Below are 24978 nucleotides of genomic sequence, written 5' to 3' on the forward strand. Positions count from 1 at the left end.
TCATGCTGGGCTTTGAAAACCTTTGCCAGAGTTTTAGATTTGTCCTGAGGGTATAGAGAAACCTTCAGCTGCATTTAAATACCTCACTCTGTGTGAAGAGAAGGAACTGGAAGGAGTGAGAGGTTGACAGCAGGTTGGTTTAAATGGGTTTCTCTACCCTGGCACTAGTGATGTTTCTGGTTCGATGGTTCTTTTTTGGGGGGCAGGTAGAGGGGAGCTTCCTGTACCCTGCAGGATGCAAAGCAACATTCCTGGCCTTTACGTGCTCAATATCTATAGAACTCTCGCCCTAGTCACGACAACCCAAAATATCTTCAGGTGCTGACATATGTTCCCTAGGGGAAAAATTGCTTCTTGTCTGGCTGAAAAAGGGACAAGTGATAATGGCAGATTGGGTTGGGTGGTGCCAGTTAAATGAGGCAGATTGGATGGGTTTGAGGATGGTTTTGAAGACAGAATGAACAGGATGTAACTTCTTTTTACCTTGATTTCTCCCTGTGTTTTTAAGTTTGATGATGTCGCTGTGTGCCCCCTGCATGTGTAAAGGATTGCACAGAGAATGTTCCTCTCTGTTATCATTCATTAGGCCTAGAAACGCTAGGGCTGGCAGGACCACCTGTGTATAGTGGACATGGTATTTAATCTCTGCCTCCACCCATTCATTCGTCAAGTCTGTGTGCCGCCAGCCTTATTGACTCTCAGAGCAAGCACTTTGGAATCTAATCTGGCCAATTTTCTGGTTCCGGAAATCTGTTTATCAGAACAAGATTTCACAGTTGTAGTGGCTTTTCCAGGGGTTGAGGGGTTGCCTTTGAGGAGTTTGCTCTACAAAAGCAAGTGCAAGTGATTTCCAAGCAAAACAGAGCAACAGTTCTGCATTCCACAGCCCTGAAGAGTTCCCTGCTTGCTGGTGATGCCTGCAGCAGTTGTTATGAAACAGCTGGAGTGTGTGGGTTTTCTGAATCGAGCATTTGGTATCTGGCTGGGATCCAGTCACCTGGTTGCCCTTCTGGGTTCTTCCCCATCACACCCCCATGGCATCCTGATCCCTCACCTAGAGATAGTAAGCGCATTTATTTCATGTTTTTCTTGGAGTTAATGGTGACTTTCTGGAGTATGATGTTGAGTCTGGGCTTGGTGGAGCAGGGTACCATGATTGACTATTGCTATCTGGTTGGGTGGTAAGAGAGTGTGGTGATTGACTAGTGATGTCTGATTGGGTGGTAAAAGAGTGCCGTAATTGATTAGTGATGTCTGGTTGGGTGGTAGAAAAGGAGAAATGTACCACAATATTTGCCATTCCTAACAATCAGAACTGTATGTTTTTCATTCGAGACACTTCCTTGCCCTGGGCTGTGCCTTCCTGCACTGTGTCTTTGCTGGCACTGTTTTCTGGACCTGATAGAACCTTACTATTTTTTTTTTTTCTTAAATCTCTGTGTATCTCACAACCTTCTCAGGAAATGTCCTCTCTTTTCTGGAATCTTCCATGATTCCCTTGAATTTTGACTAAAGAATACGGGGGAGACATTTAATTTTTTTTTTTTTAAGGTAAGGAAATGTCATGATTTGTTTTCTGTTTAGAAAGATCCTTCTGGCCACAGAAGGAATTATGGATTGGACAGGTACAAGATGAGAGGCAGGAAGGCCAAGCTGGGAGGTTGTGGCAGGCAGTGATCCCTGAGGAGATGGTGGTTGCTTGGACTGCATTTGTGCATGTGGCAGTGAGACTAGGTGATTGGCCATCTTCAGTGGTGATGGACCAAGAAAGGGACAAGGAGATTTGTAGGCAACTGATGTGGGTGTTTGGGCAGAGTGGAGACCTTTGCCATAGCTTCTCTTCTGGAAGTCTCCAATAAGCTATGAAAGCTCATTTCAGAAGGGAGACATGAGTGCACATTACTAATTCAATACTGTGTGACAGATGGTCTACAAGGGACTATCTATGGCACCAGGGCTGATGTGCTGCTCGCCCATGGCTGAGTCCATTTCAGTTGCTTCTGTCTGCTTGTTCCACTTATGAAATATTTTTAGCATCACCCCAGACAACAGAGTAAGTACTTCTGTGTTCTTGGGGAAGCCAGGGACCACTTCAGAGGGAAGCAACAGAGAAGTTGCTTGCTGAAGGGTATGGAGGCATTTGCTAGGAGACCTAGCAGGTGAAGGGACATTCCAGGGGAAAAGAATAGCATATCTATATTGTAGTGGCATGAGAGAGAATGTGCTGAGGGAGCAAGAGCTCCCTAAGACCTAGAGATGCTTCTTTTTGGCAAAGCTTATAAAAGAGGATCACAGGCTCGTCTCTCCTGTTAGCCCAGGCAAACCTACAAGTCCATGTTCTTAATGCAACAGTGGAAGTAAATCCTAAGTATGTGTATAAGTGCCCAATAAATGCTTATTGAATGTCTCAGGAGGGAGCCCTGGAGCTGTTATTTGCTGAGGGACTGGTCTCCTTTTTTGCCAAGATTATTATTATTTTGGTGGTACTGGGACTTGAACTCAGGGCCTCATGATTGCTAGGCAGTTGCTCTACCACTTGAGCCACTCTGCCAGCCCTATTTTGTGTTGGGCATTTTTGAGAGAGGGTCTCGCTGGCCTTGAGCCTCAATCCTCCTGATCTCTTCCTCCTGAGGAACTAGAATTACAGGCATGAGCCGCTGGCACCTGGCTCGCCAAGAGTAATTTGCTTCCACATGGCTCCTTGTCATGGAGCCATTGATCACACAGGCTCAGACTGTTCACACCAATCAGATCCTGGCTCCCTGGAAAGCCTGCCCCATGGTCATGGTGGATGAATTTTGAACTCTGTCCCACCTGCCATCATTCTGGCCTTCTCGGTTTGCTTTCCTGCCTAAAGGTGGTTTTGGGTGGATACCATCGCACTTTATGATTGTTCAATGGAGTTGAACTTGAACTTGGGCTTGGTTCTAAACCTCCAGTAATTCTTGGCAGGCAGTATAGCAGCCTGGGTAGCCTCCTGGGGGTTGGAAGGCCTGAGTTCAAGTTTCATCTTGGCCTTTCCTACCCGTACTTCAGGCAGGTCGGTTTGTGGATCTGGGCATCCTATTTCCTAGAATGAAATGATCTCTGGGTATTCCTGCCAATTTGGCTCAAATCCAAGGACTCTGTGATTGTAGGGGCTGCAAGTCTGAGGCCTGGAAGGATCCTGCAGTTCCTGCTATTGGGGGTATTTGGAGCCCCATGCACACTCCTGTCTATAACTTTAAATTTTAGCTGTTGCTGCTAGCTTAGCCAAGAACATTTGGGTTTTACAACCAATCTTTTTGATAAAGAGAAGAGTCGTCAGTGGGCACCTAGTTTGTGCCAGGCACCTGAGCCCTTCCCCTATATTTCTCAAGTTTAGCCCTCTCAGGATCTTTAGCAGGGAAGTGGGGCAGTTCTTTGGTCCATTTCACAGAGGAGGAAACTGAGGTCCAGAGGGGCAAAGACAGGGAGATCTCACCTGTGCCTTTCCAGCTGGTGGGGGCTCAGTCTTGGCTGCTGTTCCTGTGCCTTCTGACCCCCCTGTCCCCTCTTTCCGACAGAGAGCCAGCTGCTCCCTGGGAACAATGTCACCAATGAGTGCAACATTCCAGGCAACTTCATGTGTAGCAATGGGCGTTGCATCCCGGGTGCGTGGCAGTGCGACGGGCTGCCTGACTGCTTTGACAAGAGTGACGAGAAGGAGTGCCGTGAGTGACCACCCTGTGGCTGGGGGTGGGAGTGGGTGAGGACAAAACCCCAGGGCCAGGGGAGGAAGCCCTGATCTGACTTTGACCTTGCACAATGTTTGCTGCCAGCTGGTGGGGCTGGGCCTCTGGCCAGCAGTCCTGTCCTGTCTGTCTGTCTAGGCAGCATAGTCTGTGCAGAAATACAGGTTTTGATGATGGCGGAGACATAGCTCGGGTGAGCCAAGGAGCCTCCCTCCCGTAAGGCTCTTGGCTCCCCTCCCTGGGGTGCTGCCTGCACTTTCACTTCAAGCCATCTGAGAATCCCTGGAGTTATGTAGCTGCGGCGTCTCTCCACCAGCAAGGAGCAGATCTGACATTGAACCCAGGGCTGCCTGATCCCAAGGCCCATGCTAGTGACCATCTTGAACACACGTTGGAGTTTCCTTGATGATTCAGTGAGGAATAGCATCATGTCAAGTACCCAGCATGGAGACGGTACTGACCCAATGGTCATTTGCTTCCTCTCCCCTTTCTCTAATGGTAGATGTGGCTGGGCCTTCAGTGGAGCATGCCCTTCACATGGGTACCACCAGGCTCTGGTAATCTTGGCGGTCCTCCCTGTATTCAACCTCCTTTCCATCTTGTGTCCCTGAAGCATGCGTGAATCTGGGTCAGGGATCGACTTCAAAAAGCGAAGCACCTAGGACATAGTGGAGGGGCTCAAGGTATCCAGTGATTATGCTCCCTGCTCCATAGTTTGCCTCTGAAGAGTAAACTTGGCCATGGACCATCCTCCTGGCACCCCAGCAGGTGGGAAGCACCAGGAGGGTGGGCACAGGCTTGTCTGATGGGTGATTGCCTTGGGACCACACATCTTGGCTCTTTCATGGGTTTGGGAACCAGGCCATGTGGCCTCTCTGTCAGGAGGACTCTTTGTTCTGGCTCTGAACCTGCAGTCTCCCTGGAAGCCAGCTGAGGAAATGCCTGAGGAGAGGATAATAAGTTGAACTTTTGGCATAGCCATTGCTGGGATTTAAGGCCCAGTCTCTTGACGCACGAGAAGGAGCACTGGATTTGGAGCCCACCACACAGCCAGCTGTTCCCTCCTCCTCCCTTTCCGTGTGCTCCGAGGGTAGGGTGCCCACTCTGAGACTTGCTCTCGCCCCTATGCCTGCTCCTGCTCTTCAGAGACGTTTGGGGGAGGGAAAATTGGAAAGTTTTTTGGGGGAGAATATTTTATTTTGTTTATTGTATGTGATTTTTCTAGGTAGAATGCTAGACTTAATGCTTTTTTGATTCTTTTCTTTCTTTCTGTTTTTGCAGAATTGCTTTGAAAGGTATTATGTCTGTTTCAACTTTCCCAGTTTCTAGTCTGACTTCAAAGCTGCTAGAAATGTGGTATTTGTACTTTGAATTTCAAGTGAGATAGTTTGTGTGAGCTCTGCCATCTGTCTAGTTTTGAGGATTATTTTATTTTAGGGATTATTAAACACCATATAAATATATGAATTGCTGTCCCATATTTCTGTGGTATATTTTTGAACTCCAGGAATAAGTTAACTGGGAACATTGGGCCCTTGAGAAGTTTGTGAAGGAATGCAGGGTTAGGAGTAAGACCTAAGTTTCATTCCCAGCCTGTTTGTAGCAGCTATTAGTGACTTCTATGACATTCTGTGTCCTCTGTCATATAGTCCCATGATTTTAGAATTCATGCTCCAGCTGAAGAGGTGGTAGGGAGAGAATGTATTTTTCTTTTCTTTCTTTCTTTTTTTTTTTTTAAAGGATGTGCCAGCAGCTGCTTGGAGCTATGCAGTTTGGTTTGGAAAAGACTCATTCTTGGCAATTCTCCATTCTACCCTTTGCCCCTAAAGTGTGGTGGAAACCTGACTGGCATTCAGTTAGTCTTTTGATCAAAACATAATTAAAAATTTTACTATACACAGAAACACACGCATTAACCTCTCCTCTGTTGCCTTTCTTCTTCTCTTTTTTCTTTAAATTGCAAAAACACAACAGTTTAGACAATATAAAGGGAAGAAAATCCCTTTTCCAAGAGAAATTCTACTTTTGTTTAGGATTTCTTACCTATTCTCTTTTAGTCTGGGAGGTGAGAGTATGAGTTTTGGAGAAAGACTGTTGATACAGAAATCTGAGTCCCTTCTCCCTCAGGGAATTATGTGAGCTTGGGAAGGTTTCTAGAATGTTCTACACCTTAGACATTGGGAGGATTAAAGGGAATTCTTTGACCTTCTAGTACCTCAGCTTCCTCCTCTCCAAAGTGGGGCGGTAAGGCTTCTAATAATATTGGGGTGAAGTTTTAATGTTTGTGTGTGTGACGTGTGCAGCCTGGAGCTGTCACTGGGTTGAAACGCTGTAATTGATCTGCACAGCTGTTATGTGGTTGATATGGGGCTGTATGATTGAGTCATGTCCTTTTTCTATTTAACATTAGGGGTCCTTGGTCACATTACTATGTTCTGTAGTAGCCATCGTCATCTTGTGAGGTTAGCTGATGTTCCCTCAAGTAAGTGCGCTGCAATCTAACCATTCTCTTATTATTTAAATCTCCTTTGGTTTTTGTTTTTTTGCTTTTGCTGAACAAAACAGTTAGGATCACTTAAGGAACTTATCTATGCCTAGATGACAGAAATAACACAAGCCAGGGTGTCAGGGCTGAGGTCTGCAAGGTGACCAAGGGCTCTCAGGGGGCAGCTGATGTATAATCTGTGCCACGTTCATCTAGGGAGGGCACCTGGCTCCCTGTGTCACTCAGTCACACAGTCCTGTGTCTTGTTCTTTGGAATAGTGGGTGCTTCAGGGGAAGAGAGTAAGATGACCCCTGCTAGACGTCATGGCCTTGTTTGCCCTAGGAAGTTGTGACATTGAAAAGATAGTATGCTTAGCAAAGAGAGAGTGCTTGCCCTTTCTAAAGGGCAAGGAAGAGCCTGGAGAAGTGTCTTGTGGGAAACAGGCCAGTGAGCAGTTTGTTTTTTTAAATCTGCAACAGAGGGAAGACTTCCACAGACAGGAAGAAATTTTATCATAAAGGTCATATAATCACATATCGTGAAAACTGAGGGAAGGAGGGAGATACACAAAGCAAAAGTATTGGAGTCTATATTCTAATAGATCCGTGGTCAGCGTCTCAGAGACTTTGATTCAGGCCTTTTCCTGGTTGTAATCATCATGGGTGTTCAATTTTTTATTTTGAGTTTTTCCATGTAGCATTTCAATATGTTTTCATTTTTGCATTTCTGTTTATTATTTTTGTGTGTTCTTTCTCTCTCAGTACTGGGATTTGAATTAGGGCTTTGTACTTGCTAGGCAGGTGCTATACCACTTGAGCCATACTGCTAGCTCTCTTTCATCATTTTTATTTCCTAGATAACAATCCATTTTACTTCAGTATTTGATATAACATAGTTTACTTATAATTATTTACTATTCAACATTAATCTTTTTTTTCAGTGCTAAGGATGAATCCCAGGTCCTTGTCCATGCTAGGCAAGCACTGGCATGCCTAGCCCTGGCATTGTTTCCAGTTTTCCACAACTGGAAACGGTGTTCACTGTTGTGAACATGAGGGAAGGCATGACCAGCTCCCTGTTTCGAGAAATTTCCTTAGGCTGCGTTCTTAGAACTGAAATGACTGGGCTGAAGGGCGAAGCTTTTCTGGCTCTGCAGACAGACTGCCCTTTTGTTTTGCTGAAGGTCTGCACCAGTTGGCTCTTGCTGGCCATGTGTGGAAACTGGGACTTTATTTTAGTCTTGGCAGCACTGAATAATATCTTTAAAAAACATTTCTTTGATTAATTTAGTAGTTGAAAACAGTGAATGTATTTTAATTTTTTTAAATTAACAAGCTTGAATGTTTTCCCATACATCTATTTACTAGTCATATTTTCTTGTGAAATATGTTAGTGAACTATAATTAATTTCCCTCTGGGCTAACACTTCATGTTTTCTGCCTTATGCCCCTGGAGAATAAATCTCATTCTCTCTCTCTATCTCTCTCTCTCTCTCCCTTCCTTCTTCCCTCCCTCTCTCCTTGCTCTCCTTTTCCCCCCTCCCTCTCTGTTTTGGAAAACTTTTGAGTGTATTTCTGCTCTCTGTTAGTGGATTACCTTAAATGATTATTTTATCCAGATCACTTTTCATTTCCTTTTGGTCATAAAGGGAATGGGGATATGTTTTAGCAGCCTGTGGCCACTCTGTGAGAGCACTGATTTGTGCGCAGCAATGGTGTATGCTTACTACAGTCTCTTCTGGGCCGCAGTGTCCCAGGCACTTCACTTTTCATTATCTCATTGGGTCATCAAAGCCTTATTGGAAAGGAACAGTTATCATTCTCAGATGAGGAAACTGAGCCACAGAGCAATTAGACAGAGCTTGCCCATTGGCCCAGAGGTTATAAGACCCCATTATCTTCCTCCACCAGAGCCCCCTGGGTGGGTGGTTTAGTCTGTCTCTGTGGCTTTCTGTTACCCTGCTGAATAGGATCTTGTGGATTGTGTGTTATACTATGTTGTATTGTCTGGTGACTATGTTAGGTCACCTTTCCATTGCAATAGTGAAATAATCAACTTGGAAAGAGAAAAGGCTTATTTTTGGCTGTCAGTTTTGGAGGTTTTAGTGGCGCCCCTGTTGCTTTGGTTCTGTGATGAGATAGCACATCATGATGGTAGCGGTGGTGAAGCACAGCCACTCTCTTCATGGCCAGGAAGCAACAGAGAGCTTGTTGAGAACACACCCCCCAATGACCTAAAGACCTCTCACTAGACCCCACCTCTTAAAGATTCCATCACCTCCCAATAGTGCCACCATGGGGACTGAGCCTTTGACACGTGGCCTTTGAGGGACATTCAAGGTCCAAAGTATAGCTGGGCACCAGTGGCTCATGCCTGTAACGTGAGCTTACTTGGAAGACTGAAATTAGGAGGATCATGATTCCAACCCAGTCTGGACAAAAATAGTTTGTGAGACCCCATCTCAATGGAAACAAGCTAGGTGTAGTGTGCGTGCCTTTCTTCCCAGTGATGGTGAGAAGTGTGAAATAGGAAGATCTGGTCCAAGCCAGCCTAGGCAAGAAAGCAAGACCCTGTCTCCAAAATAACCAGAGTAAAAAGGGCTTGGAGGTATGGCTCAAATGGAGAGCGCCTGCCTAACAAAGGCAAAGCTCTGAATTCAAACTCTGGTACTGCAAAAAAAAAAAAAAATCCAATCTATAACAATGGTTACATGCTTTTAACAGCAATAATGTTTTCCTATATTAATGATTTTTCAAATGGCCTTTAGTCCTGTGAGTCTCTGTTTTTCTCTAAGACGGTGTACCTTAATTACTGCCACTCATTATAATAAAGCGATAATCCAGATTTCTAGAAGCCACTTGGGACCTGGAATGGAGTGCCTTTTGATCTCCTTCTGGCTTTGTTTTGGATTTTAGCTGCCATATCTCTGTTTCCTAACAAAATGGGCAGAGACCTTGAATGTTTGGGATCCTCAGAAGTTCAGATTTTTCTTTGGAAAATTGTATTAATTGATGACTTTGCTCAGGCATATACAGACTTTCAAACTCTCAGATCCATTGTAGCTTTCATGCATGCCTCTGTGTGTGCGTGTGCGTATGTGCGTGTATGTGTGTGCGCGTGTGCGTGTGAACGTGTATGTGTGTGTGTATGTGTGCATGTGTGTATGTGCGTGTGTGGCCCGTGTGTGTGTGTGAATGTGTATGTGTGTGTTTGCGGGCGTGTGCGCATGCGTGTGTGCATGTGTGTGTTGGTGCATATGTGTGCATGTGTGCACATGAGTGTGTGTGCATGTGTGTGTGTGCATGTGTGTGCGTGTGGGGGTGCGTTTGTGTATGTGTGTATGTGTGTGCGTGTGTGTATGTGTGCATGGGTGGGTGTGTGCCTATGTGTGTATGTGTGCATGTATGTGTGTGCACGCACGTGTGTGTGTGTTTGTGTGTGTATGTGGGCACATGTGTGTGTGCATGCATGTCTCTCTGTGTGCATGCACGTGTGTGTATGCGTGTGTGTTTATGTGTGTGTATTTGTGTGCGTGTGTGTCTGTGTGTATGTGTGTGCATGACTGATTATGAGTGTGTGTGCACGCACGCGCGTTTGTGTGCGTGCATGCATGTATGTTTTTGTGTGCGTGTGTGCATCTGTGCGTGTGTGTATGTGTCTGTTCGTGTGTATGTGTGTGTGTATGTGTGCTTGTGTGTGTGCATGTGTATGTGTGCGCCAGTGTGTGCATGAGTGTGTGCTGGTATGTGTGTATGTGTGTGCGCCTGTATGTGTGTTTGCATGTGTGTGTATGTGTATGTGTGTGCGTGTGTGTATGTGTGTATGAGTGCGTGTGTGTGTGTGTTCGGTGAAGAGAGGTAGAATAAATTCAAAGATCTTGTCAAATTGTAACATTTTAATGAATCTCCAACTCCAGAGACATGGAATAGTAGGTGCAAAAATGGAATTTGAATTTTATTTGCTTTTATTTTCCCAACTGTTGCTTAAATGTGCTTTCTCATTGCCAGATGGGATGGCAGAAATCCACGAGACAAGATTGCAAGGGCAATTTTGGAATAATGATCACCAAGAAGTGTAAAAGGGGAAGGAATACTCCTTTCCCTTTTGTCTGCGTGTTCATCTTCTGCCTCTAGGTGGCGCAACATGTAACGTTTTCTTTTAAACCTGATGCTACTGAGAAAGCAAAGGCCAGGGAAAAAACTGGACTCCTGAGTTAATTGTCCTTGCCAGGTTTTAACAGGAATTCAGCTGCTTCACCAAGGCCCCTAATATTTGCCTCCAGATGTGAAGTGATCCTGGAAATCAGGAAGCTTCGGTGGATGGCTACAGCATGCCTCTCCCTTTCTTAAGCTGTCCTGGCTTTTTGGAGAACAGGGTGGTGACGGTTGGTGTGTTGTGGCCTGGGAAGGCAGCCTGTCTATGAATTATGATATGCAGCTGCAGGGAGGGTCACATTTCCCACTTTGGCTGTGTCAAAAACAGGACTGTCACAACACCATTGTTTGGGTTGAATTGGGGCTCTTTCCACATTCCAGTGTTTATAAGTCCTAACCTGCAAACCTCAGGACGTGAGCTTATTTGAAGATGGAGTTGAACAGAGGTAATCAGTTAAATGAGGTCACAGAATGGGTCTTAATGACTGATGTCCTTTTAGCAAGAAGAAATTTGGACAAAGACATGTGCAGAAGGAAGACAGTGTGAAGACACAGACCATCTTATGAACCGAACATGGAGGTCAGCATCCTCCTCATAGCCTTCAGAAGGTGACAACTCTGTGGATACCTTGATTTGGGACTTGTGTTCTTAAGAATGATGACAGAATAAGTTTCTGTTTTTGAAGCCAGTCAGTGTGTGGTACTTAGTTACAGCTACCCTGGTAAATTAACACAGCCTAGGATCCATCTGTTTAAGATACTGCTGTATTTTAAAACTCATATAGCGACTGACACTGGTTTTATAGCTGTGCATGTAACATGGTGATTTTCATAGGCATCCTTGTGTTTTCTTCTTTAGCAATTTGAAAGTAAAATTCTTTCTGTAATGGATTGAATTATGTCTCCCAAACACATTGAAGCCCTAACTTCCAGCAGCTTTGTTTGGAAATGGGGTCATTGCAGATGTAATTAGTTAAGATGAGGTCGTATGCAGTAGGGTAAACTCTTAATCTAATCTCAGTGGTGACCTTATGAGAGGGTAATGTGAAGAAATAAGTCGCAGCAGGGACAGAGGTTGGAGTAATGTGGCTAGCAGTCTGGGAAGGGCAGGGGTTAGCACTGCCCCTAGAAGCTGGGAAGAGGCAAGGAAGGATTCCACCCAGAGTCCCATAGGAAGCGTGGCCCAGCTGATGACTTGGTTTCAGACATCTGGCTTCCAGACTGTGAGAGAACAACTGTTGCCGTAAGCCTCTCAGCTTTTGGTACTTTGTAATGGCTGCCAAGGAAAGGAATACATTTAACTTCACCGAGATGCTAATGCTATTTGCCTCACTCGAGCAGCCAGGGCCCAGGGCACGTGGGCCGCCTTTTGCTAACCTGCCATCTTTTGGAGAGGGCTGCCCGGCCTCTCCAAAATAGTCCCAGTGTGAAGTGCTGAGTTCCAAAAGCACTCTGAAGGAGCTGAGCCTAGGAAAACAAAACTCCCTTAGCAGAATGCAGAGCCTGCCACTGTGGTGTAGTGCTGTGTCTATGAAACACTTCTGAATGAAAAGACGCCCTTTCACTGTGCATGGGGAGGACGACCCACGCTGTATGTATCCCCCTGTGTGTTCTTTTCTAATTGAGTCCTTTGGTTTATTTGCGTATTCATTTATAAGAATCTCAGAAAATTCCAGGCACAGCCCCCTCTCCTGACTTTCACTAAATTTCTTCCATCCCCATTGCTTGATCATAAATCTTGTGGTTCAGAACAGGGCTTTGGGGCCAGACTATGCTGGGTTCTCCCAGCCCCGACTTGTGAGCTTCAGGGACCTCGGCACTATTGTACTGTGCCCTGCACTTACTTCCTTACCTGTAAAAACAGCACCCAATGGGAGCATTTTGAAACATTTAGAACGGGATGTATCCAGCTCATTAGAAAGGGCCAACCTTACACCATAGGTATTGCTTCTGGGGCAAAAAATATGAAGATGAGCTCCTAAGTGAGAGAGCGATGCATGAAGCCTGTGGCAGGGTATCTGGCACAAGTGAAGCTTTTAGTAAATACTAACTGGCATTGTCTCCTGAAACCCAAGTGTGTGGATGACATTCCTGCCTAACGTGATACCGGCCCCCTTCCTGCTCTCCACAGTGTAGGAGCCTCTGCCACAGAAACCCCTTTGCTTGCTGAGTTCACATCTTTGCACTTGAGAGAGTCTTGCACACGCAGCCCTGGGCTCTCATGAAACTTTCTGTGGCCAAGAACCCTAGGGAGCCCGCCAAACGCCCAAGCTGGTGCCAAAGAAAAAGAAACAAAGGTTGGAGGGTCTGTGGTGAGCCAGGGCCTTGAGATGGCTCCAGGAGGTTTGTAGGCAATTCCTCCAGGGAATCTCTGTCCTAATGTACCTATAGTTGGTGCCCACTGCCAAAGTGACCACAGCTTGTTCTCAGCTCTGCTGGAGCCCCGCACCATTAAGCACCTAAGTGGATTTGGTAGTGGTATTCTGCTTTGTCACTTACAGTCTCTTTCAGCCTTTGTGGGTGACAGTACCCCCTACCCTCGTCCACTGGCCTGAAACCAACACCACTCTCTGTGGCCTCTGATGTAGGCCTGGGACTTGTAGAAGTAACTGTCTTCCAGATCCCCTGTTGTACACATGCCTCGTGGCCCATGGCAAGGAGAGACTTTCAGCGCTGGTGTTAGAACCATAAACTCCCAGATAGGCACCTGTCAGGCACCTACACATAGACAGGTCTAGGTTGTCAGGATACACTTGGCTTAACATGAATCTGGCCTGTATGGACTTTTCTAAGATTTTTAAAAATGCCAGTAATATTGTCAAAGTGTTCTCAGACTCTCTTGTTGTATCAGTTTCTTAGGGATAAAATACTACAAACTAATGGCATAAAGCAACAGAAATGTATTCTTTCAGCTTGAAGGTTACAATTCAAATGTCAGTGGGACCTGGCTCTCCTGAGGCTCTAGGGAGGAGCCTTCCTTGCCTCTTCCTGGTTCCTGGTAGCTGGGTTCTCTGGCTTGTAGACACATCACTCCAGTCTCTGCCTCTGTCATCACATGGTGTTCTCCCTATGTACCTGTCTCTATGCTTCTGTGTCTGACTTTCTTCTTCTCCTCCTTTCCTTCCTCTTTCCCTACTTCCTCCTCCCTGCCTTCTCCTTAGTGGGCCCCATGCTGTTTCACTTGGGAGTATTTTATTGATGTCTGTTCTACCCTTCTTTATAGCATGGTGGTCAGAGAACAGGACCAAGTGTGTCCATAGAATGGAAGCGGTTTGAAACCCTAAGAATAGTGACTTACATAAGAAAATAAATTATTTTTTTAAAGTTGGCTATATTATTTTATTCTATCACCTGGTGCTTCGACTTGGCCCCCCTTCCATGATGAAAGGTGCTCTGAATTCTAGCTAGTGAAGAGAGCAGCCTGTGAAAGTTTTGTGCCCTTCCCAGCTGTGGGTAGGCACCATGCTAAAGATAAAACAGTGTCTTCAGCCCTGCCTGAAAATTGGGAGGGAGCCAACTGGGGGGTGTTCTTGGCCTGCACAAGGATACTAAAAACATGAGTTAGTTATCAATGTTTGAAAGCTTGCACATAAAAATTGAGATTATTGGGTTTTCTTCAAAAATTCTATTTGGTGATAGAATCCTTTCTGCTGTTACACAGAACTGTGTCCACTCTGCATTTGTCATACATTTTACCATCTTGCTCCTGCTAAGGCATGTGGTACATCCCTAATTCTAAGATGCATATTTCCCCCATACTTTTCCTTGGGGAAGAAAACATGGTGTCCTGGTTTCATTGGCAGAGTTTTTGTTCTTAGTTGTACACAAATTAATGGCATGCTTTGCCATCCACTGGCCTCTTGGATTCAATGAAATGCAATAATTTTCTCTGATTGCTGGCATATGATAGCTATGCCAGGGGTGCTATGCAGATCGGTGTGCCATATGTGTATGTTTTCCTCAGGGTGCTGGGCTGGCAGGGTGGGAGGTGGGGTGCATGGTGGGAGGCTTGGATATATACCACCTGGGTGGGTCCTGGCTCCATCCCCTGGGAGCTGTGTGACCTGTTAAGGTACTTTGCCTTAGTGTCCTTATTACCTCCAAAGGGATTTTGGGAGGACTAAATGAACCAAACCTTGCAAACCTTTCAAGCAGCCTTTCAGCACATGGTAAGCATTCAGTGAACTTGTGTCTACTGTTATGGGTAGTGAAGCCATATTTCTGGTGTGGATTCTAGATCAGCCATGGGCTCACCACTTTCCTTCTTGGAGCCTTGCTTTCTTCATCTATGAAATGGTAGTGGTGTTGGGGTGGGGAGTGTGATGGCAGGCATGAAGTGCTGGGGTCTGTTGACTCACTGATTCTTGGTAAAATACACTTTTCCATCTTCTCCCTCCCCAAGGGGTGCCTCTTGCCCTGTAAGCGGGAGTCTCCAGGGTGGCCAGAGTTTTCATCCAAGCTTCCTCAGGCTTTTTCAGCACAGATAGACTAGGTGATGGTTCACAGATTCTATTTTCCTCAGGTTGTCTAAGCTGTGGAAGGTGGACCACTCTAGTTCAGAAATACTGCGGGTGTTCAGAGTCATAGCACATTGGCCAAAATTAGCTCTTTGCTTCCCTGGGACATTTTCAGGAGATGGAACCCAGGGCCCTGTGAGATGCCCTGTGCATATATGTCAGTCCTGAGTGGGGGCACCCCACACCAACTGCAGTACTCTCAAGCTCCTATTGACCCTGCCACTTCCCAGAAGGTAAGAAGAGTAAGACTCTACCAGGCATCTGATACCTTCTCCCTTGGAGCTGGGACAGAAGACCCCAGACTCTGGGGTGAGGGGAGAAGCTAAGTCAAGTCTATGGAGCCTAGAGAAAACCAGAAGGAACTTACCTAAGATTTAGAGTCTTCCTGGAGAACAACAACTCCTTCATTCCTGAGGTCACTAAGTCTCTGAGTTCCTGAAGAATTTGGTCTTGTTCTTCAGTTAAAGCTTCCTGCCACTATCCCGGTCCTATTCTGGCAATGACAGAGGAACTTGGGTGACATCTGCTAGAATCCCACTATGGCCCTTCTAGCTTCCTATGTCCCTGCTAGATGGCAGCAGCTGCTTGGGGCCTGCTGCTGCTGTCATAAAACTACCAATTTAAATGCCAGTACTGTCACCCCCCCCAAGAACCTAGTGGCATGAAGTCATCTTTTAAATCAACTCTTTGCACAAATATCAGCCTCATTCCCTCTTGCCTGGCCCCCTTGCTGCTTCCAGCAAGCTCCATTATTATCAGCGTCGTGTGCTGTCTTTTTCCTGCTTGCAAGGGGAGAATCTTAATGAAACCCTTGTTAGGGAGGGGTTGGTTCTCGTTCCTGTGTTTCTGGAATAAGTGTGGCCAGCTCCGCTTGGGCCTCTGTCATTCCACATACTCTTGTTGCCAGGACTTGGCTGTAACTGTAAGATGTAGTCAGTGGTAACAGGCTTGGTAATTGCTAATAAAATTTAAATGGCTGCAAAATCACTGAATATCAAAAAAATTTCTTTTTCCTGGCACATCCAGACAAATCTTGCTGATCCAAGTTAGGCTGTGACCATGTAGACTGTATTTTTATTTTTAAATGCAGACTTGCACTTTTAGCTGTGACATAGTTCGTGTATAATTGCTTAATGGCTTTAAAAAAATTCAGAGACAGATGAGAAAATAATAATTAAAAAAGAGAACGTGGTGCATTCTTATAATGCAGACATGGGACCAGAGAGATTCTTGTGCTAACACTGGAAGATCACTTTTCTAAAGGTTTAGGATAGGAAGGGATGCTGGTAGAGCATCTTGAGGTCAAAAGGGGACTGCTTGCCCCTCTTTAGAAAGCATTTTGGGAACTTTTGGCTCTTGACATGGCCCCATAAAATATTGGGTGAGGGTCTTAGCTACAAAAGCCAGTTGTGTTTTCTAGAATTGGCGGTTGGAAGGGGCTAAAACAAGCGACATGCAGGTATTCAGTTTCAGGTTAATTCCAAATTAAGATGCAGTCTGACTCCCTTGGAAAGGTGGCATTTGCCATTTGCGTGTACTTGAGTTGCTCATTTCTGTCACCCATGCCCTTTATTTTGGGAGGATAAGGGTGGGGAGGCAGATAGTCTGTGTCCCAGATTCTTTGTGGGATTTAAGTATGCAGTATCTGAAGATCATCTTGGCTCCTACTGTCTCTTGTGGGGTAGGGATGGGAGTTGTTTGCATTTTCTGTTCTTTTGGGATCTGTCACCAAAGCCCAAGATGTTCATGATTCCCAGAGGGGAGGAAGTTGGGAGAGAAGCCATGCCTTTGCCCTCATGATCTGAGAGGGCTTTGATCTGAATATGGTGGTGAGTCTACAGTGGCAGTAGCCTGCGTGGTTAGACAATACTGTGCTCTAGGAGGTCTGCGTGGTGCATCTTCCTAGTTGGTGAGCAGGGCGCTTGACACTAGAGGAAAATGGTGAAGGAGGAAATTCTGTCTTACAAGGGACCTAAGTCAGGAGATGGAGGAGTCAGCAAGCAGGCGTTTTGGTGGGGCTGATGCATGCTGGGGGAGGACTTGGCTGGGTGCTGTGAAACCCCGGAAGAGGAACACTGAACTTACCTAGAATATCCAGGAGTGTTCCTAGAGACAGCCACTGACTGACCTGAGACTAGAAGGGCAAAGATGCCTGCTCTCAGCAAGTAGTAAGTCTTAGTCCATTCAGACTGCTGTAACAATGTGCCATAGACCCACTGACTTAAACAACAGGAGTTCATGTCTTACAGTTCGGGAGGCTGAAGTCCATGTTCAGGTTGCCTATGTGGCCAGGTTGCAGGAGAGCCTTCTCCTTGTTGTACATGGACAACTTGATGTTGTATTCTCACAAGGCAGAAAAAGTGGGCCAGAGCTCCTTGTCCTCTTGGAATACAGGCACTGATCCCATCATGAGGGCTCCACACTGGTGACATCACCTCCCCAAGGGCCACCTAATAACCATCACTTTGGTGGATGTGAATCTGGGGGAAGGCAGAAACACTGTGGTCACTGCAGGGTAGAAGAGGTTTCATGGGATGGGAAAACTAATACAGCCCTGAGGGTGGTGCATGCTTAGTCCTGTCTCAAGGAATTCCTGGGGTTGGTGGGGAGGGAGGGGGAGATTATCAGGGGCGCTTAAAGAAGCGTGGTGTAGGTCAGTTGTTCAGGGCCTTGTAAGCCAATGGAAAGAAGTAGCTGTGTGCTTGGTGGTCAAGAGCATGGCTCCAGAGTGTGATGAGTAGAAAATTATGTTCATCCACTTCCTAGCTGTGTGACACTGAGCAAGTTACTTAACCTCTCTTTACCTCAGTTACCATATCTGCAACATGGATTGGAGTAATTCCTATTTCATGAGTTAATGAAGATTATTAGGTCACTCTTTTTTAGAGAAATGCTGGGCACACAGGAAGCATTCAGTACATGGTAGCTGTAGTTCCAGGAAGTACCTCTTGCTTTAAATTCTCCTTAAAAAAAAAATCACGAAGAAACAGCCTCAGATGCTTGCTTGCTGTCACCTGACAGTCACCAAGCCAAGTGGAATGCCATGGCTAATAAATTTTCTGAAAAGAAAGGAGGACTATTGTAGGGTTATCTGTGTATCTTAGCATGAAGCTGCTCACATGATGTTGAGGAAGGGAGGAAGGAAAGCAAGGGAAGGAAGGGAAGGGAGGGGAGAGAAGGAGAAGGAAGAAAGGAAGGAAGGGGAAGAGGGGGGAGGGGATGAGAGGGCAGGGAGAGGGAAGGAGGGAGGGAGGAAGGAAGGAAGGAAGGAAGGAAGGAAGGAAGGAAGGAAGGAAGGAAGGAAGGAAGGAAGGAAGGAAAATTTCTCTGAGTCTGCCCCTGAATGACAACGGAATGAAGATCTGTTATACACCACCTGGGACTTCTGGCTCTTAGGGACAGCACCCAGCCAGTGTTTCTTAAAGGGCGCTTGGGTCACATGACTCCTGTGTTAATGAATGTAGACTTCGGGACAGATGACTCAAAACCTGCTGGAACTGAATCCCCAAAATAAGGGAGCCCGGGACCCTGTACCTTAACCAGCAGATGAGCCTGGGGCCTACTGTATCCTGAGTCTGAGTGTCAACGAATGAGGTTGATGAATGAGGACATTGCTTGGACAAATCTTGTTGTCCTCAGCATCTTTCCATAGGCAGGTAGAAGGGATGCTCAACAGGGAGGGCATCCCTTCTCGTAGGTCCAGGCAGGTGAGAGGCATCCCAGTGAGGGTGTTGACCTCAAAAGCAAACTCTTCTGAACGGAGAGTGCCAAGTCACTGTGATGGTGACTGGATGCACCTTTGTGCTTTGTTTTTGCCTGAAAGGGTTCTTCATATGTATTATCTCCTAAAGACATTAGATGGATCACAGGTGCTCTTATTGCAATGCCTATGAGAGAAAATGATTTAATCAGAGCCAGCAAGAGGTGCCTGGCCTTTGGAAATCCCAACAAGCAATGCCAACAAGATTATATCCCCATTAACAGCGAGCATCCCTGGGAGGTGGGCTAGTGGGGAGCTGTTCTTTTCTAATTTCTTATTATTTTTGCAGGCAGGTAGTGTGTGGAGTGCATGAGAGCATACAAGCCTGGTGTCAGCTGGCCTGGGTTTGTCCTGGTTTCTTTGCATATTGAGCATGTCATTTAATCTATTTGTCCCAAGTTTCTCATCTGAGAAATGGGTGAATAATAAAATACGCACACCTGTTAAATATTTAGCACAAGAGCTGATCTTCACTTAGCTCTTGAGAAGAATTAGCCATGATTACTAATGTCATTGTCTTTAAATACACACAATCGGCAGTCTTTGGATAATAAAGAAAAGTTAAAGTGTGTCGAGAAAGACTACCCAGAACACAGGCATGAATGTGTGAATGGTCTGGAATATTTATCATAGGGATTTGGTAGGATTCAGCCCTGGATTTGGGGCTTGAATTTTTCAGTTTTTCAAACTGTGCTTATTGTGGGGAGAAGGGAGTGCAAGAGCAGCAGGGACTTTGGGCTTGGACCCTTTTCCTTGCTGAAAACAAAGTAGCTACAAGTCTAGTAAGAAAACATTCACTGGGCTTTGAATACGGTTTTACTTTCACTGAGGGGGTCAGTGGTAAACAGATGCAGGATGGATTATCACTGGACTTGCTCCCTAAGCAGCCTTTTGTTCTCTTTCCTTAATCCCTTCTTGATATTTGGGATTCCGAAGACAGTACCTCGATGGCCCCTTTCTAGAATAGCATTCAGGTCCAACTCTCGGAACACAGACATGGGAGTACTCAAGAACTTATTCTTATTGCACTGGGGAGTCGTAGGTGCTAAGGAGTTTGCTGGTATTAGAAACACTCTGGCTCGTGATGATTTCAGGCCCCAGTGTCAACTGGCTGTGTGACTGGTCATTCTGTCTACTAGGGAGGAACATGAGGGTGTTCAGTGCTCAGTCCAGTGCCTGCAGATAGCAACATTTGCTGCCCATGACTGCAGCAGCTGCAATGCTACTGTTCTCATAATTAGAAGAACTGGTGAACATCTGTTCAGAATCCATTTCCCAGGACCCTGGAAGAGAGTTGCTAGGATAGGCCCGTCCTTGTTGCAGATAGTGTCTAGGTGACACCATCGAGATCTCTTTTCCCTGTCCCTGCCTGGGGGCCTGGTGTACACCATTTGGAGCCCAAGCCTTCTAAATTTCCTGGAGGTGCTCCGTGGAAACATGAACTGAGCATCCCAGAGAAATTGTGGATACCTCTTAATAGGGCACCACCCCTCACTGCTAACCATTAACTCCACCCAGACAAGGTGATGGATGGGATCTTGCAGGGTCCACCAGTTCCAGACTCTTTGCCCTGCAGGGCATATTTCAGAGGAAAGCAGAAGTGGTGGATTGTACGATTACTCTCTGAAGCAAACCAAACTTTGGCAAGTGTGACCGATTATGAAAACAACACATCTACAAAACACACTTTCCCTGGTCTCTCTATTTGATGTTCCTGGTCTTATGCCAGGTTTTTCCCCATTTTCTGCTTTTCAAAAATATGTTGTTTTCCATTTCAGACAGTGGGAGTACAAAGGCAGATTTGTGTCATCACTTAATTTGTTAATTCTGCCAGACTTTTTCTCCTGCCAATCAAGAATACTCCTTGAAGCTTTATGTTTATGGCTGGCCTTGAGGAAAATTACAGAGAAGCAAGCATCCTGTTTACCCTCTGTATGACTGCAGAGGACTTGAGTGAAATCATAGCAAAACAAACAATTTAAAAAAACAACACAGTGCCTCTGAGTGGAAAGCGAGGGTAGGTGGGTATGCTACAGCTGAGCAGGAGAGGGGAGAAGGCTGTTTCTGTTCTTGACCCTGTATGGCACTTAGAGCTTAGTATTTTACTTTTCTGAGTCTTCGTTTCCTTCTAAGTAAATACCTGCCATCTGGCACCTTCCTGGAAGTACTGATTATTGTTCTTTGACTTCTCTGCTGATAGAGTACAGAACTTGTGTAGCACACCAACAAGCTGATGCTTGTTGGCCAAGTGTGGAGGTACATGCCTGTAATTCTAGCACTCGGGAGGCTGAGGCAGGAGGATTGCAGTTTCAAGGTCAGCCCCAGGAACACCCTGTCTCAAAAAATTTTTAAAAATTTAAAAAAATGAGTGTGGACTGATGGATGGATGCATGGATGGACGGATCAATGAGTGGATGGATAGGTCAAGGGGGTGGGTGGATCTGTGGATCAATGGATAAAGACAAGGGTATCTCATTCTACATTCTACAACCACATCATCTCTCAGAAACCTTCCTCCCCTTTTCCTCAGGTTGGTCAATATCCCCTTTCCTGGTCCCAGAGCACAGCCCTTCTCTACCTTTGACTTGTAAACAAGCAGATACAGTAAAGGACCATGGATGTCATCTTTCAAACAACATTAGAAGCTTCAGGACAGCCAGGAAAGGGCCTGAATGCATCTTGTTCACTGTTACCCAACCTCTTCTCCCCCAAACAGCAGCAGCTCCTGGACATGAGAAATGCTCAGTATGCATTTGTTGAATAAATCAATGAAGGAACAATGACTATTTACAAAGACTTATGTGGGAAAAATTGTTGCTTGATTTCCTGCTTTCTCAGACTTTTTTTCTCTTACCAGGGGGCCAGATGGGATTGCTAAGCAGGAATAGGATTCCTCCCACCTGCAGTGAGTTCTTGGTCTCTCTCTCTCTCTCTCTCCCTCCCTGTGCCTCTCTTCTTCCCTCCCCCCATCCCTTTTGACTTTTTAAAGGGTTGCCTGATTGTTTAGTAACAATCTATCCTCATAGTCTCCCTTTCCCCCTCCCCCGGCCCCAATTCCTCCTTGTTTATTAATCACTCTTTTGAAAGTAAATATTCTCTAAGCTGGGGGCAGGTGGTTCATGCCTGTAAGCCTGGCTACTTGGGAGGCTGAGATCGAGAGGATCGAGATTTGAGGCCCACCCTAGCAAATAGTTCATAAGACCCAACCTCCCAAAATAACCAGAGCAAAATGGACTGGAGGTATGGTTCAAGTGGTAGAGGGCTTGCTTTGCAAGTGTGAAGCCCTCAGTTCAAACCCCAGTCCCACCAAAATATATATATTCTTCTAGGTTCTCTCTTTTTTCCCTTGGGTCCCCAGGGGTGAGCACCCTGGCTCCTCTTAGCTTTTGCATAAACCCCTATTTTCATCAGCTTCCATCATTGTAGCCCAATGTTTTGCTTGGATTTAAAGGCAGTGGTGGGGGCTGATGACAGGCTTTCAGCCTTAGGAACAGTGGACATCTGGCAGCTTCAGCAGCCTCTGCACTTAATTCCAGGCTCATGGGAACTCATGATGCTTAGTGCAACCCCAGGGTAGTGGCAAATGGCACCAGAGAGGCAGCCTTCCCCAGCTCAGCTATTGTCCACAAAGCCTTGATGCCCATGTGCAGGGGAGGAACCAGAGCACTAACTGATAGTTGCCTGTGGCTTCCTTGGTGTATTTTGGTGCAAAGAACTAATTCTTGCCATGAGTGAGCATCCTGGCTTTTCTTGTGTTCAGTTTTCTCATTTCTAAAGTTAGCTTGATCATTGCTAAGTGCCCTTAAAACTACAACGCCTGTAATTTGTGCTCCTCCTTGTGAAAATACAGCATGGTTTTCTGGTACATGGGCATCCACGTGGAGAAATGGGTTTAGATAGGTTTCATCCAATGGTGGACCCTAAGTGGACATGCAGTGTAGAGACTCAGGCCTGTCTGCCCTGGTTGAACATCACTGAACCTTCACGTACTAGAGCACTGTGCCTGGTGCTCTGCAGGGATGATTTCATTCCGACCTTCATTGGCTCATGAACTATCCTGCTGGTATCTGCATTACACAGGTAGAGAAATTCAGTAAAGCAGCATTGGTGCTTGGGTAACAAATGAAGTTTTGAAAGCAGACATCTCGCTAAAGTGAGCCCAGACCCACTCTGCTCAGCTGTCCCCAACAGGTAAGTGTGTGATAAGCCAATCTTATCACTGGATAAGGTGATAAGAAGGTTCACTGGATCTGAGAATGTCCTGTACAACACTTTCTTCCCCTCTGCAAAAATAGATTGCATTTTAGGTGTCAGAACTCATGGCTTTGCTCCTCAGCCATGGAGGGGGCAGCAGGGCCTGAAGCATGAGAACCTTGATGGAATTTCTCTCTGAGACCTTTTGCTGTCTCCTGGGAAAATCAGTATAGACATATCTCAAGGTAGTCTGCACTAAAAATGCCTGGCAGGTGCTCAGTACCTCTCCTCACATCCCCACTGTGTTGCAGTCCAGAGCTTCTTGAACTTTCTGTGCATCCAGAAAGCACACGGATCTTGGTACAATGTGTTGGGGTCCGAGGTCGACCACCCCTCAGAGGAACAAAAGACACTCATGATAATGTAAGCCACAAAGCGAGGTTTATTTCCAGCTAGCTGGGGTCCGGGTGTCCGCGCAACACAATGGGTTTCAACGAGGACCTCGAATGCAAGTTCAGGCTGCTTTTATATTTTTTTAAACATTAGTCATGGTCACACAGCAATTTTTATGGCCCCTGGGGTCACATATTTCTGATATCACCCACATCCTGGTAGTGGAACAAGATTACTTGAAGATTACTTATCAGGAATAAACACCAGGTGTCTTAACTCATTGACTCACATACCATTTAGCAAGATTAACCAGAAACAGTCCCTGTTCCCAGAAACCGTCCCACCCCACCTTTGTGGTGGCTTGGGTCATGTTAGTCATGGCCGGTTTCAGGCTGAGTGGGCTGCAAGCCTCAAAGGTACCCTAACATTCCCCCCTTTAGTTGTTCATAATGAGGAATCATGCTCATCTAGGCGATGAGCGTAAACATCCTCAGGGCTAGATAACTTTTCATATTGCTGTCTCAGGACCATTAGTTGGACTGTACTAATTCGATCTTTCACGAAGGTCACTAGCTTATTCAGAATACAAGGACCAAAGGTTAAGATAAGCAGTAGTATGACCAGAGGGCCCACCAGGGTAGAGACCAAAGTAGTGAACCAGGGGGACCTATTGAACCAAGCTTTGAACCAATTTTCTTGGGCTTCCCTTTCCCGTTTCCTTTTTGCCAGCCCTTCCCTCACTTTAGCCATAGAATCTCTAACTATCCCTGAATGGTCAGCATAAAAACAACATTCCTCCCCTAGGGCTGCACATAGTCCCCCCTGCTGGAGGAACAATAAGTCTAGGCCCTGTCGGTGAGTATCCAGGTTTGCTTGTAGGGCTGGTGATGGTTGGTTTCTGTGAGGCTCCTGCTCTGGGCGTTGAGCAAGGTCAGAGCGACCAGCCAACCCATCCATGGCTCCTCTTGGAAGACTCTGCATGTTCCGGGGTCGCAAAAGCTTCAACTTCAATGGGTTATCTGGGTGCCGCTGTGCAGTCCACTCTCTAGCGTCTTTCTGTTCTTGCTGACTGGCTTGACGCACATGGGAGTGATGGACCCAAGGCCCGATGCCGTCAACCTTAAGAGCAGTGGGGGTAACCAGAATGACCAAGTAAGGACCTTTCCATCTCTCTTCCAGAGTGTGGGCTTTGTGCCTCTTTACCCATACACAATCCCCTGGGATGATGCCATGTTCTGTGTCGATGTGTCCTTTGTCTCATACAAGGCGTGCACTATGGGCCAGATTTCACGTTGGACTTCCTGTAGGGCTTTTAGGCTGGCCAAGTAATTTGGGGCCGTACTGGGGTCTTGGTCCGGTAGGGTTCGGACAACAATGGGGGGCGGAGCCCCGTATAGAATTTCAAAAGGTGTCAATCCATGTACATATGGTGAATTTCGAACCCGGAAGATGGCATAGGGTAGGAGGGCCACCCAGTCACCGCCAGTCTCGATGGCTAATTTAGATAAGGTCTCCTTTGGGGTCTGATTCATTCTTTCTACCTACCCTGAGCTCTGGGGGTTATATTCACAATGTAGTTTCCAATTAGTCCCCACTGCCCAGGCCAGCCCTTGTAGGATGTTACTGATGAAAGCTGGACCGTTATCAGAGCCTAGGGTTTTAGGGATGCCATATCTGGATATGATTTCCTCCAGCAAAACCTTAGCTACAACCTGGGCAGTCTCTTGTTTTGTAGGAAAGGCCTCCACCCAGCCTGAGAAG

The 24978-nt window shown here is 46.1% G+C and overlaps 1 protein-coding gene across 5 annotated transcripts in view; it reads left to right on the forward strand.

The window, feature by feature from the left end:
• Ldlrad3 (low density lipoprotein receptor class A domain containing 3) overlaps window positions 1-24978 on the forward strand; it is a 241972-nt gene that overhangs the window by 66512 nt on the left and 150482 nt on the right. For 3 of the 5 annotated variants that reach the window (XM_074044577.1, XM_020187044.2, XM_074044588.1), the window contains exon 2: window positions 3546-3692. The exons of the other annotated variants lie outside the window; for them this stretch is intronic. In XM_074044577.1, the coding sequence (XP_073900678.1) occupies window positions 3546-3692 (147 nt within the window). The remainder of the gene's footprint in view (window positions 1-3545; window positions 3693-24978) is intronic. 5 annotated transcript variants of the gene reach the window in all.

This window comes from Castor canadensis, chromosome 1, assembly GCF_047511655.1.
Source record: "Castor canadensis chromosome 1, mCasCan1.hap1v2, whole genome shotgun sequence".
Lineage (NCBI taxonomy): Eukaryota > Metazoa > Chordata > Mammalia > Rodentia > Castoridae > Castor > Castor canadensis.